This window comes from Periplaneta americana, chromosome 7 (assembly GCF_040183065.1).
Source record: "Periplaneta americana isolate PAMFEO1 chromosome 7, P.americana_PAMFEO1_priV1, whole genome shotgun sequence".
Lineage (NCBI taxonomy): Eukaryota > Metazoa > Arthropoda > Insecta > Blattodea > Blattidae > Periplaneta > Periplaneta americana.
In genome coordinates, this window is record NC_091123.1 from 103,462,535 (window position 1) to 103,478,539 (window position 16,005).

The 16,005-nt window shown below is 34.7% G+C and overlaps 1 protein-coding gene across 10 annotated transcripts in view; it reads right to left on the bottom strand.

The window, feature by feature from the left end:
* LOC138703319 (ubinuclein-1-like) overlaps window positions 1–15,665 on the bottom strand; it is a 720,147-nt gene extending 704,482 nt beyond the window's left edge. For 6 of the 10 annotated variants that reach the window (XR_011333095.1, XR_011333096.1, XR_011333097.1 and 3 more), the window contains exon 1: window positions 15,381–15,665. Coding sequence is in view for 6 of the 10 variants with exons in the window: in XM_069831096.1 (XP_069687197.1) it covers window positions 15,381–15,545 (165 nt within the window). In the remaining 4 variants the exon portion in view is untranslated. Of the gene's footprint in view, window positions 1–14,199; window positions 14,312–15,380 lie in introns of those variants that run through there. The other 4 variants (XM_069831098.1, XM_069831101.1, XM_069831102.1 and 1 more) reach the window with 2 other exon arrangements.
* Between the last annotated feature and the right edge of the window lie 340 nt (window positions 15,666–16,005).

The following is a 16,005-nucleotide window of genomic DNA, read 5'->3' on the forward strand; positions in this document are numbered from 1 at the left end:
TACTTACTGGCTTTTAAGGAACCTGGAGGTTCATTGCCGCCCTCACATAAGCCCGTCATTGGTCCCTATCCTGAGCATGATTAATCCACTCTCTATCATCATATCCCACCTCCCTCAAATCCATTTTAATATTATCTTCCCATCTACGTCTCGGCCTCCCTAAAGGTCTTTTTCCCTCAGGCCTCCCAACTAACACTCTATATGCATTTCTGGATTCGCCCATACGTGCTACATGCCCTGCGCATTTCAAACGTCTGGATTTAATGTTCTTAATTATGTCAGGTGAAGAATATAATACGTGCACTTCTGTGTTATGTAACTTTCTCCATTCTCCTGTAACTTCATCCCTCTTAGCCCCAAATATTTTTCTAAGCACCTTATTCTCAAACACCCTTAACCTATGTTCCTCTCTCAAAGTAAGAGTCCAAGTTTCACAACCATAAAGAACAACTGGTAAGATAACTGTTTTATAAATTCTAACTTTCAGATTTTTTGACACAATATATAACGAATTTATCTAGTGAAGTGTTATGTAAAGAAAAACAATTATAGCAAATGCATTCATAGGTTTGTGACAAGTCTAGAGAGCATAAACGACATGTTTTAACTGCAGAAAAACTTAAAGATATTAAAATGCGATTAGAATGAAGTCCAAAGAAATCTCTTCATTACCTAGCTTAAGAAATAAACATATCCTGTGGGTCAGCTCACAAAAAAAACTAAGCTAATTAAATTCTCATCATACAAAATAAGGTTTGTGCATGAAATCAAGCTAACATATTTTGTCCCTAGAATACTGTTCTGCAATTGGTTTCTTTAAAATGCTTACAATGGACACCTTGATCCATAGCTAATTTTTATGACTGATTAGGCAGGCTTTATTTCAATGGTCATGTCAATTCTCGATATGTGCGATACTGGAGTGATGAAAATCCGCATATTGTACAGCAAGTCCCACTGCACAGTGATAGAGTAGAGGTTTGGTGTGCAGTTAGTGTGAGATGAATAATCAGGCCAATATTTTATAACATAACAATACTGATCCATTTTCAAGCAGCTTACAGGCGAAGAAAACCAATATGATTATTTTCAACAGGACAATGCCAAACGTTCAATTGAACCATGAAGGATGTTTTCGAAGACCGGATATAAACAGAGGTTTGTGGCCCTCTACATCCCCTGATCTCAATTACTGTGATTTTTATCTTTGGGGAAACTTAAAGCGTAAAGTGTATACATAATAATCCCCATACTTCAGAACTTAAATATGCAATAAGACAGGAAGTGACAAAAATTACTCAAGCTGAACTGCAGTAAGTGTGACATAATTTGTTAAGAGATGTAGGGTATATCTCACTCAGAGACCTGCACAACGTCCCAGCCCATGGACTGCTTCGGCACTGCACTGCACTGGGCTCCACAGTGTCGCACGGAACTAGCCCATGACGTCACCCAGCCTCACCACACGGGTCAGAGCAGATTTCTTGCAGAGCAATTTTGTGCGGTGGGTTTTATATCAAGGCATCGAGCTCAAGTTTCCGCTTCTATCAGTCTATTAGTTAAGCCTTGGTTTTTCTGAACCGACGCATGTGTGATGCAAGGTGTGAGGCCCGCCTCGCACAAATCCGGACCACTGGAGAGATAGTGAGTGGTTTCTATAACTGCGAGGTGCGAGGTCTGCATACCTCGCAGTTATAGAAACCACTCACTATCTCTTGCATAGACTGGATTTGTGTGAGGCGGGTCTTGCACATCACAACTCGCATGTGTCATTCAGAAAAACCAAGGCTTTACTTATGAATTGAGTTTGTGCAGGCTTGTCCTTGAGTGTGCGGTTCGATCAACGATCAGCTACTGTTTCAAATGTTTTCGTTTTTGAATTCTGTTTTTCAAGAGGAGTCCAAATTATGGTACATCGCAAAGAAAATACAGTCTCTGTAAGGCTACTATTACATTATCAAAGTTGTGACAAAGAATATGATAAAATATTTTATCAAAGATCTTTGATAAAAGATAGGATTTGTTATATATTACACTACATAAAATCTTTTATAAAAGCTCTCCTAACACTTGTTCCACAACAGTGAACATGTGTTCCGTGTTCCGAGGATTTGTTGATACTAATATTTACACGTTAAGTTTATGATTTGTTTATACTAATATTTACGTGTTAAGTTTATAACACCATGAATGAAGAACAGTATTATGCTTGTTTAGCTACAATTAGTTCAATTACTGCAATATGCATATTACTAATAAAAAAACGCCTGTGGGTTAAACCACTGATCTCAATATAAATATGTGATCAGGGGTTAATCCATGGATTGCAAGACGTGATAAGAGAGGTATACATCAGAACTTATTGAAAGAGCTACAAATGCGAGGAAATGAAAGGTTATACAAATTATTATATAACATTAATATTATATTATAAAAATATTTATTTACATTTCCTTTCCTTCATACTCAGATATCAGAATTTTTGTGGTAGCAAAGTCCAGTTATATTTGCATCCTACCATATTTGTTTCAAGGTACAGAAATCTTTTATCAAAGATAACAAGCTGCACTAACATTTTATGAAAGATCTTTTATCAAACAAACTATTATATAAGAAAACCATTATACTGTCACATATTTTAAAAATATATATTTTATAAAAGATCTTTGTCAAAGAACTTTGATAGTGTAATAACAGCCTGGAAAACCTTCATCAGAGACACCGGCTGTGAATGCATACATTTTAAAATACAGTCTCTCTAGAGAAGTAGTAGTAAAGGAGAAAATCGCTGCTAGAGAGTTTATAACAACAGAGTCAGATGGATATTAAAAGAGTACCTTAGGGAAAGTTTTTAAATCTGTGTTCGACAGCAGTGGAAAATAATTTAATTTTGTAATGTGTCCGGTATGCTGGTAACTGTATGTTCATGCCATATGCCTAGGGAAAGCACAACCAATGCGTGCAAGCAGGAAAGCAGTAGAATGCAATCAATTGGTGCAGTGCTGAGCAGTGCAGCGGGCTACGTTGAGCTTAAAAACCCAGTGCGATGGGCTAGGAAGTGGCCGTGTCAAGCAGTGTTGGCCTTGGGTAGGCTGGGCTGCTGATGCATTAGGACTAGCAGTGCTGAGCTGTTGGCAAGTCTGCAGGACTCTGATCTCACTGCAGGAAGAGGTCATTTTCAGAGTATCTGAAGTAATTGGTAAGTTTGCAATATTTCGTATTTGAAGTCTAGCAGCAGTAACGACACACAGCCAATGATGCTATCGTCACTGTACTCAGTCGAGATATGGCAGAACTGAAAAACTGAAGGGCAAGAAGAAGTTGAAATCAGTGTTTTGGAACAGGAACAGGAGGAAGATGGTCCTGAAGAACAGCCACAGGAAGGTGTACTGACAATAGAAGCTTTTGTAGTGGTGAATTATGAATATGAGGAAGGAAGAAAACTGAAGACGAGAAAGTATGTTAGTGTTGTGACAGATGTAGGAGGGAAGGATGTATGCAATCATACTGCAATAGTCAGTTGGTATTTGTTTTTCCTCCTGTTGATGAAGATAGAGTTCCAAAAGAAAACATTGTCAAAGTCCTTAAAAAACCGTAGGAAGAAAAGGGAAGATTTATTTTCCAAGAAAATATTTTGGAAAACAAGTTCAAATATTAGAAAACATAGATTTTCTTTCATACATTGTAATAACCATTTCTGTTTATGTCATAATAATTGTATTAATATTGTAATAACATGTCAGAAATGTAAGGTTGTAATGTCTCAATAATTGTATTAATATTGTAATAACATGTAAGAAATGCAAGGATAATATGAGTATTTAAAAAAAAAAAAATACTTAACTAAAAGTTTAACGATAATATTTTTTCGCTTTTGAATTCTGTTTTTCAAGATGAGTCCAAATTATGGTACATCGCAAAGAAAATACAGTCTCTCTCTCTCTAATTTCATCTCATGAAGGAGCAATTTCGGACAAACATTGAAAAAGTATGAGTGTCCAAAATCACCCCTCACTTATTGTAATGATGATGTCTGTTAATGTCATAATAATTGTATCAATATTGTAATAACATGTAAGAAATGTAAGGTTGTAATGTCTTAATAATTGAATCGGTTATTGTTGAAAGGAACCAAGTCCACTTTTTAAAGCTCTATTTATAAGAATGTAAACATATTTTGGCCTATAATAATAAATTTTGAATTTATTAAATCACCTTAATACATATTCGTATATTAAGAAACAAAATCAACTATGAAACATGTTACTTGCATGGTGCAGTATAACGTACATTATTTTCACAAAATACATAGAATATTTACAGTAGTCATACACCTTTGTAATGAGAATAACTCAGAAAATAAAACAAAGGTTTTAAAATACCCATACTATTCGATTGAATAAACCAATAGGCCTATATTATTATTCTTGGGTAAATACAGAACAGTACAAATAATAACTGTTTTCAATAAAGTAGGTTTTCTTTTTATTCCGTTGGCCATTGCAGTCTTTCATCATAGAAATCTTTGCTATCTCCTGATGTAGTAACATAACGATAAACTTTCCTCACATCTCCTAGTTTACTTGTTTAGATTGGAACTCGTCCTTCAGGATAGACTTTCTGTAATTAGTTAATAAGATTACAACTTCTTGTGCCAGGGTTTGATAGGTGGAAACAGTGACTGACTAGACTCTCAATAAAAGGACGAGTTACAACTGTACCAGGGTGATCAGCAGAATATACAAACTCTGAGAATGATGCAGAAGCAAATGTCATCTTCATATTCCGAGGGATTTCCTCCCAGCTGATTAAGCCACTGAGCGTGGTCTTTTTACAAAATTTGGGCCACCATTTATTTACATCATAAATATCATTACCTGTTATCATTTTTAAAGTAACATTGCGTTTTGCATTAGCAATGATGTTACAGTATTCTTTAGATGTATAGACTCTATCTCATTCCTGAATTGCTTTCTTGAACACTCCGAAATCCCTATCACAGAGCAAAAAGGAATGCCCTTTGATAGGGCATCAGTGAATTGTTTCATCAAACATTTTATTCTCAACTACACCCATGCAAAGCCAAATGAATGATTTCTATTCTGAGCTGGGCACCCATCTGAGTAAAGATGAAGTTTCTTAACATTTTGTTTTACTTCATTAGTGAGGTAGTCCAGAACGAAAGAACATACTTCATTGGCACCTTTTTTGGCCTCTCCCTCATGATACATGTATACTTTGCAAATGTTTCATTAAGATTATGAATATTAAAAACATTAACCCAGAACTGCCTGAGGTAGAAAATCTCTTGAACAGGTATATGAGGGAGAGGGAGATTTTGCATGTAATCAAATGCTATACATAGTGTTTCATCAGACTTACAGGATTCAGAGCATGAGTGTAAGTTGGAATAAAATGTTTTACTTCTTCTTTTATGAACTTGTAATTCAATAAATGCTGCTAGCTTTACATTTTGTGATAAGTGTGGAGATTTTTCTTTTGTTTCAAGTTCTTCACACTTACTACAAACATTAATTTGTGGCCTACCAAATCGATATGCAAAATTCTTATTAAAATATTGGACATAAAAAATTATACTTTACATCAACATTAGGATGTTCTTGTTTGAACATTTCAAGCATTTTCTTAAGATTTAATCTAGCATCTAGGTAAGATATTTCTGTGCCTCCATAATGTGATGTTTTAACTGGATATATATTGATTTGATCCCAAAACATTGTACAAACTTCTTGTGAAATAGCATGGGACTTTTTATTCTGTCGTCTCTTTTCCTTCGGAGATTTCCCTTTTGATAGGAATCTAGCAATTCTGTAAACCTGTTTCTGTGTCACTTCATGCAAACTCAAGAAAGCATTTCTGCAAGCTTGTAATCTTCACTATGCCTAATAACATAATATGTATATGCTGAATCACGTATCATGTTTTGTTTCTCTGTTACCATCATCAGTACTTTTTTGTCGTCTGCATTGTACTGGATGATATTTAATCAGCCCTTGTAAGTGGATATCTTGTTCAGTTTTATTGTCAAACTCATGAAAACTGCAAAATGTGTGCAATTTTTCTTCTTCCATGAGTGCATCAAAACAACTACGCCTGTAACTGAAACATGACACAAAATATTGTTAAAATATATGAAAATTGTCTGCATGTATTTATATGGGCTTCAAAACTAATATCACAAAATAAAAATAAAAATAAAAAATATAATTTTTCTTACCTGCAAGGAGGTCCAATACTTTTCTTGGGGATTGCTTTACCTCCGTAGTTTTTATATTATATGCTACTCCTTTCACTCTTGATATTTCAACATTATTCCTAAGATATATCAAGAGGAGTAGATGGATATATTTCGTCGTGACGACACTTTTTCCTTTTTACGACCTCGTGTATTCCGTCTTCCATTATCTGATACAGTTATCAAGTGCAGAATTATCAAATCTGAACATTTAATGTGACAAGCAACTAGTAATCAACAATCAGTCTCTGCAGACTCATAAAACCCGCGAAATATTGTAGGCAGAATATACTGTTATCACAGGGCCGCCAACCTGGAACTTTCGTAGTTCCATGTTGAAAAGCACTATCTACTGTCCGCGAAACTTATCTGGACAGCTAAAAGAGAGAGGCGCGGGGAGTAGAGGGGTCGCTTCTAGCAGTAGCGGGGCAGGAGAGGAAAGGATGGTCTACGAGGCAGGTAAAATACATTTGCTTCCTTGGTGTTGTACTTACAGTAATTTTTTTCATTCTGTGAAAACATATTTATGCAATGGCCAATAGTAATACGAGATGCAACAAGGTTATACGCTTTCACAGTAAGGAGATGGAGATAATAAGGTCAGTGGTTGTTTGTTGCAATCAAGAAGCGAAAGAGAAATGCCTTTCTTACTTACTTATGGCTTTTAAGGAACCCGGAGGTTCAATGCAGCCCTCACATAAGCCCGCCATCAGTCCCTATCCTGTGCAAGATTAATCCAGTCTCTACAGTAATCATATCCTACCTCCCTCAAATTCATTTTAATATTTTCCTCCCATCTATGTCTCAGCTTCCCAAAAGGTCTTTTTCCTTCCAGCATCCCAACTAACACTCTATATACATTTCTAGATTCGTCCATACGCGCTACATGCCCTGCCCAACTCAAACGTCTGGATTTAATATTCCTAATCATGTCAGGTGAACAAAGAAAGCATGCAGTTCTGCGTTGTGTAACTTTCTCTACTCTCCTGTAACTTCACCCCTGTTAGCCCAAAATATTTTCCTAAGCACCTTATTCTCAAACACCCTTAACCTCTGTTCCTCTCTCAAAGTAAGAGTCTAAGTTTCACAACCATACAGAACAACCGGTACTGTTTTATAAATTCTGACTTTCAGCTTTTTTGAGAGCTGACTGGATGACAAAAGCTTCTCAACCGAATAATAGCAGGCATTTCCCATATTTATTCTCCGTTTATTTCCTCCTGAGTGTCATTTATATTTGAACTGTTGCTCCAAGATAGCGGTATTTGAATTTTTCCACCTCTTCAACGGATAAATTTCCAATTTTTATATTTCCATTTCGTACTATGTTCTAGTCACGAGATATAATCATATACTTTGTCTTTTCGGGATTTATTTCAAGTGTTTTCCCTAATAATTTATGGATTTTATAATATGTCTAGACGACACCAGCAGTGATGACGACTATGATGATGATGATGATGATAATGAAGAAGGGAAGGGGAAGAGGAAGAAGAAGAATGTGGATAATAATGACTGTGTATGAAAGTGAAGTTTTGTGGAAACCCAACAACTACAGACCTGGGCTTCTACTGAAAAGACTTTATCGCGTACAATCAGTAGCTCACGACCAGATACGAATATTGTAATAATTGAAGTTGTGATCATACTGTATTACACACAGAAAAAGAAAAATGTAATTATTTATGTTTATTACCTTGTCAAACCATATACTTTCACCTACCATATCCAATCGAATGCACTGAAAATAAATACCGAATGATGTTTTAGTGACTGCAAGTACAACTGCTGCAGCGACGGTCAGGTAGCCAGCAGATAGCTATGGGGCAGCAAGAGAGAACTAGGGGACTCAGCTGTCTAGATAAGTGTTGCACGGACAGTACAGGAGTTAGTTCCTTTCAGCACTGAATGACAAGATTGCCCACCTCAAATAAAGCACAGGGAATATCAAAAATTAGTTCGTTCCAACATCAACAGATGCAGCTTGCTTTCTATATTACAAATCAATAAAAAAATGAAATTGACAAAAATGTGGACTTAGTTCCTTTCAACAACGAACTATTCAATTGTATTAATACTGTAATAACATGTAAGAAATGTAAGCATAATATGTTGTTTTCTAATGCCAGGCATTTGACAAAGTCATTTGACCTCTTGCACTCCAATATTTTTCAAAGATATTATCATGGTCAGCCACTGCAGCACAGATTTTGAGGTGTTCCAATCCATTTCTTGGTTTGAGTTGCACAATAAACAGTTAGCGGAATGATATATTTCAATTCTATGCAGGTGCTTGGCCAAACAATCATGGCCTGTTGCCAATCTAAATGCAGCTACAGATGATTTTCGTGGTAAATCGGGAATTAACTGTGGATTATGAAGCTGAGAGTTCCATTTTTTCCCTTGAGATTGTGTTATCAAATTTTGTTTGTTGAAGTCTAAGTATGTAGATTTAATAAATCTCTTCACAGAGTAATACGTAGATTTAGTAACAGGTCTGTAAAGTAGCAGTGCTGCCGCCATTCTTTGCTAAAGCAACCACATTCTCGTTTCCCAGGATTCCACAATGGGATTGTATCCATTGGAATACAATTCTTTTATTGAGTGATATTAATTGAGAAAGCATTTTAGTTATTTCTGCTGTTTGAGATGAAGATGTGTGTTTAGAGACTATTGATAGAATAGCTGCTTTGGAGTCTGACAATATAACTGCATTCTTAAATTTATTGATGTGGCATAGAAGATTCCTGAGACTTTCACTTATTGCAATGATTTCTCCATCAAAACTTGTTGTTCCATATCCAAGAGATCTATAAAGTGAGAAGAGAGAGCACGTAACACCTGCACCAGCACCTTGTTCTCTGGAGAGCAAGGATCCGTCGGTGTATAAATGAAGCCAGTTTTGTGGAGGGTACCTAATATTAATTGTCTCTAAAGACAATTGATTCATAATTTCAGTGTTTACTTCTGATTTCAGTATTTCTTCTGTTAAATTTAGATTATATTCTATATTTAATAGAGTTAAAGGGTTTGGTTTAATTTGTAAGTTTTCTTTTAAATTCGGGATATTGATTTTCTGTTTTAATTCTTGAACCATGCATATGAAACTTTTTTGAGTTTTCAATCTACAGAGAGGACTGTATGAATGCCAATGGTTTCCTGGTAATCTGATAAGTATTTCATATTGAATCAGTGCTTTTTCTTCTATTGTCATTTTGATGCTGTTAATATTAGTGAGGAATCTCATAGAATCTATTGGAATTGTTTTGATTCCACCAGTAATGAGCCTGAGAGCTTGATTTCGAACATATTCTATTTCGTTTATGAAAGGTGAAGTAATTAAAATTTCTCTGCAGTATGTCAGCACTGGCTATATAAACATTTTATATATAGTGTTCAAAGTATTTCTACAGCATCCCCATTTCTTTCCTGCTAGTCTTTTTAGAAGGAAGAATCTTTTACGAGCTTTTTCAGAAATGGTTGCTCCATGTTAACTTACTACTGAAAATAACTCAAAGATATTTGGATTCATAAGTCCTAAGAAGATGTTGGCCATTGTATTGGATATTGAATTCTCTTTCTTTTTTACCAAGTGAAAATATTTGATAGTTACTTTTGCTTAAATTGAGTGTCATCAAATTTGATGTATTCCATTCATGTAGTTTATTTAGAGCTTTAAGAGCAGAATTTTTAATTTTGCCTATGTCTGTAAGATCTGGAAGTCCACAAAACTATATCATCTGCAAATAGTTCTGTTTTCATGTTTGATTCCTCTAATAAGGAGGGTAAGTCATTTATATAAATATTGAATAAAGTTGTGCTGAGGATAGCGCCATGAGGTAGACCTCGATGTGTCTGTAACTAGAAAGTGAGTTATTGAATTTAGTGGCAATGAATCTCTGACTAAGGAATTCTGAACATATTGCTGGAGATACCTAATTTTTGGAGTTTTAGTAATAATTTATTTCTCCAAACAGAGTCATATGCTAACTGAAAGTCAATAAATATTGCCAAGGTATCTTCTTCTTGTTAAAACTGTCTTTTATTTCTTGGCCGAGGCGTATGACTTGTGTAAGGATAATATTGAGTATTTAAAAAAAAAAAAAATCTTTAACTAAAAGCTTAATGATAATTTTTAAAAGTCATTTTACTGTCTGATTTCACCTCATTAAGGAGCGATTTCAGAGAAACATTGAAAAAGTATGAGTGTCCGAAATCACCCCGCTACATGGGGTGACACCGGACACTTTAAATTATTTTTTTTTTTTAATTATCTGATTACTATAAATATTAATTTCTTTGAAAACTACATACATAAAATATTTTCCCCACGAATTACCATATTACTCAACCAAAATTTCAGTAGCCCTACACCATGAATAACCAGTTAAAAAGTATGCTAAATCTGTCCGATTTCACTCCATTTGACAGTACTTAAACTCTACGTCCATTTCTTCGTAACTTGACACAGCACCAAGTACCAACAATAAACACACTAGCACTATGAACAACAGAATGAAAATTGACATCACTGTGGCCTTCTACACATGTCCATGCATTGAATAAAATATTTGCCGGATTTATATCTTGCAGTCTGAGTCCTAGCAGGCTATTTAAAATTAAGGCAATTTGCATTGCTACCTTATGACAATGTACGGTGCTAATAGGTTAAAAGACACTTTCTCACAAAAACAAACCATTCTTGATATTGTTGTGCGAGTTGTGACATCATCGAAAACATTTTTAAATGACACACTGTATCTTTCTGCATACCATCTGAAAGATTTTATTATCCTCCATGGTTACACAAGCTATCAAATGCTTTATACCAGAAACATTGCTATGGTAACAAAATAAATAGTTTGATTTCCTGGTGTTATGGAAGCAGTTTATTCATAGAAACTAGCTGTACCCGTGCACTCCGCTGCACTTGTTAGAAATAAATATAAAGTAACTAGGCCTACATAATTAAAATAGGACATCTGGTCCAGGGAACATTCGTGTGTGATAGAAGGATAAATAGTTTAATATGTCACTTAATTTAAATTGTATTTAAATAATTAAAATGCGATCATTTTGGTCCAGAGACTACTCATTTAGTGCAATGATAATTCCTTTAACATATTTCTTAATTGTTATTACATGCAAATAATTAAAATATGATCATTTGGTTCAGAAAACATCCGTTTTTGGTGCAATTTGGTCCCATCAAAATTTTGCTTGGAATGAAACGTATTGGAAATGATTTTTAAAGAAACTTTTGTTATGCAACATTTTTCACAAAAATAATAAGCGAGAAATTTCGGTTTATTTAATGCAGACCACCTTATAACCCTCTTGTAAATGAAGTATTTTGAATGCCATATAGCCTAAAATCTAAGTTACAACGAACTTAATTTATATTCAAATTTTCATCGAAATCCATTCAGCCATTATCGCGTGAAAAGGTAACAAACATCCAGACAGGCAGACAGACAGACATACATACATACAAACAAAAATTTCAAAGAAGCGATTTTCAGTCTCAGGATGAATAATTATACATGTTAACATCAATTATTTTTGGAAAAGCGAAAATTACCAGAAAAATTTCGTTTACAGATTTATTATTAGTATTATATTATATAAAAAAGTGTGTTGATAACGGATGTACTCCGATAAGTAAGTTTTTAATTTGCTGTGGGGGCTCTTGAATCTCAGAAGGAACAACTTTTACAACAGCGCAATGTAATCTGCCACAGCATTCGTTCTGGTTTGGAACTGTTTCTTACCACCCATCAACTCATCAATGTAGGTCTACTAATGTCCCATGAATGCAACAAGCAAGACCACAAAATCCATGCCATACTATTAACAATCTTTTTTTACTTTCTTCAGGAATTATAAAGATCTGAAGTAAAATTTACTATCATTAAGATCAGGAAAGAGAAGTGGCAAACCTGTTAACATTTCAAAGTACAATATTTACCTACACGATGGAACCATAAAATACAAACTGCAATGCACCACAGCATGGGAGATACTTTCTCAGAGAATAAAACAGTTATATCAAGCATAGTTGCCCATCTTTCAATCCAAATTTAATCACTTGCGAGACTTGGAACCCATCGTTGAAAGAGATCACTATGTATTTTATAGCAATTTGCCTATGAAATCTGACAAATGAGAATCTAATTTACGTCAGTATATGAATGAAGCATTGTATTGTTAACGAGTCTGTATGTAAGCATTCTTATTAATACTGAAGCTGTTACTGTGATAAAAATTACTGCAGTTCAGAATAATAAAGAATAAGACTCTTTATTGAAACAAAACTTTTATGTGTCATTTCGCAATACCAAATCAAAATCTGCTATGTGTAACTTGTAACAAGAAATATTAATTTTCTTGCAATTATTTAAATTCTAAAAAATTATAACATACACCAACTTAAAAACTACTTTCATTAAGAATGAAAGTGTTTTCTGTCTCTCCTGTAAAATTTGGTCTTTTACACGTAGGATGTTTCTTCCCAGCAGCAACGATATATAATGCTTATCATTTTAACAACCCTAATATACCTTAGGTGCAATAGTGGTATTTGTAAATTTTGGAGATTCAGTAAGGTAATAATAATAATAATAATAATAATAATAATAATAATAATAATATTGTATTCATGATTTTCTTATTTTCTCGCAACGATGTTTCATTTAATTTTGTCTATCAAACTGTGCAACCTTAGTACTATGCAAAATGTTTTGGACTCAAGAAATACATTTTGAAGCTTGAGAAACTTCATATTGCCCAGAAGAATTAAACAGAAAATTGAAAACACCCAGAAAAGAAATAAAATAATTAATCTTGTACGTAATTTTTAAAATGTTTTACCATTTTATTATACCTACACAATGTAGAGTTATTATACAGCTTATCATTAGAAACAGTTTTTCGACTGTCCTTAAAAGTTATGAAAATGGACTTACGCCCTTTTGCTTCTCAGGTACGGAGTTCATTACATGTCAAATTTGATGTAATACCGAAAATATAGTTCTTCAAATAAGTTTTCTTATAACTTGACAACAAATTCTGATGCATTTAATATTGTAGGCTTATTCAAAATTTTCCAGATATTAAATATGTAACAATATTCTAATTACAGACCTATATAAGATGGTAAGACATATCTAATTCAATAAAAACCACTCCGTTTCGTATGAGATTCAGTATATCGTCAAAAAATAGTTTACGTGTATGATTGGCACGCAAACGCTATCCCGATCGTCAACACGAATGTTACAATACACGCCTCCAGTTACGCTATGGAAATGAAACTCCACCCGACGAGAGCATGCTTTGTCAAATCAGTAAGTATGACATTTGATCATGACTCTCTCACATGCAAGCGACATAACATCTTGCCTTCAACATTCATCTCCATACAGCATTCTCTATCTCCGTCTTTCATAGGCTACATTCATTCCTCTCGCGCCTTTGCTTAGTCCCTTCACACCATCCGATCACGTTTACAGGTACGGTACCTCCCACTAGTCAAATATGTCCGCCCCTCAAACTGCTATCAACACGTCCGTGTCTTGTCTATGATGTCCGTGCCCAACATACGATCGACGCTTGCATTTCCGACCTCGCAACATGACTGATGTAGCCTAATTATTTTGAGACGCGCGCATTTCGCCGCACCAGCCGGTCGCTAACCCCAATCGCCCCTCCCCACTTACAGTATCAAAATATTTTTCTACCATTCATAGGCTATACAGCACCACAAAACTAGTCACACAGCTAATATACTTCATTCGGATGCACTCCTCAGCCCCACAATCGATAGCTGTCAACACAGTATTCGAAAATGTGCCAAAATAGGGTGTGTGCTATACCGAACATTAAAACATCGACATAAAATGATCACTCGATTGTAATGTTTCACCTGATTTCATGTTACGCACCTATCATGAACACACAAAAAGTAGGTTTCCTTCTACTCTCGAACACGTAAAACAAAGTATGGCTAACAGCCCCACCCCTGACGGGGAGTAAAGATATTACAAAATGTCTTCCCGTCAATTTATCCGTAATAGAAGGTTATTACCTCTATAACCGCAGTTCCTCATTTCATATCCCCACTTCCGAATAAGAAACAAGACATATTTTGATATACCATCATGATTATATCATGCGCGTAACTGCGCCCAGATTAACACAATCCTATAATTTGTATAATTACATTTATTAATTGCTGGATCAGTCACTACGATCCTATTTCAAATGAATTAGTTCGTATGTTCGTAACTCTACTACACATAACACGAGAAAAAAAAACGGACGTACCTACATCAGCTGACACCGAAAATATTAGACCTCTTTTTATTTTAGTTACAAATTATATATAATTATAGCTCAGTAATAAAATTAATTATAAAAAATAAACTTTTAGATGTTGCCAACCTCACATACTGGATTAATCATTGAACAAGTGTGTTCATTTAAGGTGTATGTCACGAGTTCCGTAATATCCATTTTCTACAGCCCATAAACAATTTCATGTTTGTAAATGAATTACGATAATCGCGTTTAAAATCTGTGAATTAACACATTCTACAACAAAAAAAAAAATAAATGTGAACGTAACAATTTCAAGCTCTAAGAACGCGTCATTCACTCTGGTGACACTAAATCTGATCGATCTAGGTAGGTCGGCATTTTTTTAATGGGACATATAAATTGATATATTCTTTTATTCACCAAGTGATCTTCTTACGAATACACATATAAAAATAAAAACCGGAATATCTGAACCCGTGAAACATCACTAAATAACTTCCTGTTATTTCCATGACGGGTAACTACAGAAACAAACAATTATGTTTCTTTCAAATATGGCGACTCTTCTCCTGAATTCTCACACTATATAATTACAACCAAAATACAGCATGTCTTTCATTTAGAAAAGCAGGGACTGGGTTAATGCGTGAGGGAAAGTTCAGGCCGCAACATAAAAACGACATTAAATCTCATATTTATAAATTGTATATCTGAATAAACATTACGATAAAACACGTATAAAAGATACTTCAGCACTCTGAAGTCTTGGCTTCGAATAACGTGACCATTTTCAGTGATAACTTACCTCTGCAGAATTGAGTAGCGCACTGTAATGGAACTCAGGACATGCCTCTTCGTTGGATTCGGGTAATCCAAGTGTAAAACGCACAGTTTTGAGTAATTCCTTGGTTTTCTTCTCCTTTTTATTTGTACCTAATGATGTCAAAGTATTTCTTTTTTGTTCTGACATTCTATTCTAACTGTACAAACATCTAAAACGGAAATATTTCCAATTTAACGTCAACATATTTGAACAGCCTTCCACCAGGACGCCATATTTTACTCAACTGTTATATGTGCGCGGGGAAGCCGTGCGCAATAAACATTGCATTGAACTATGGGAAAAGTACTGTGGGTGAGTTCTGTTAACAAGAAGTTTGTTCCTCTTTTGCAATCACCTACAAACTAAAGGAACAAAGAAAATGAAATACAGAATAGCAAAATTTGAAAATGATATTCATGTTTTGCACAGTTAAAATCTAAAATCAATCCAACAGATCGCTGAAGTGTACAGGAACTAGTGTTGAAAATGTATATATGTATAGCTCTCTTTATATTGTAATGGAACAGGGTACCAACACTAATCCTAACACTAACTACTTTGTACGATGATATAAACTACTGACCAGTAGTTTTGTTCTGTGATAGAC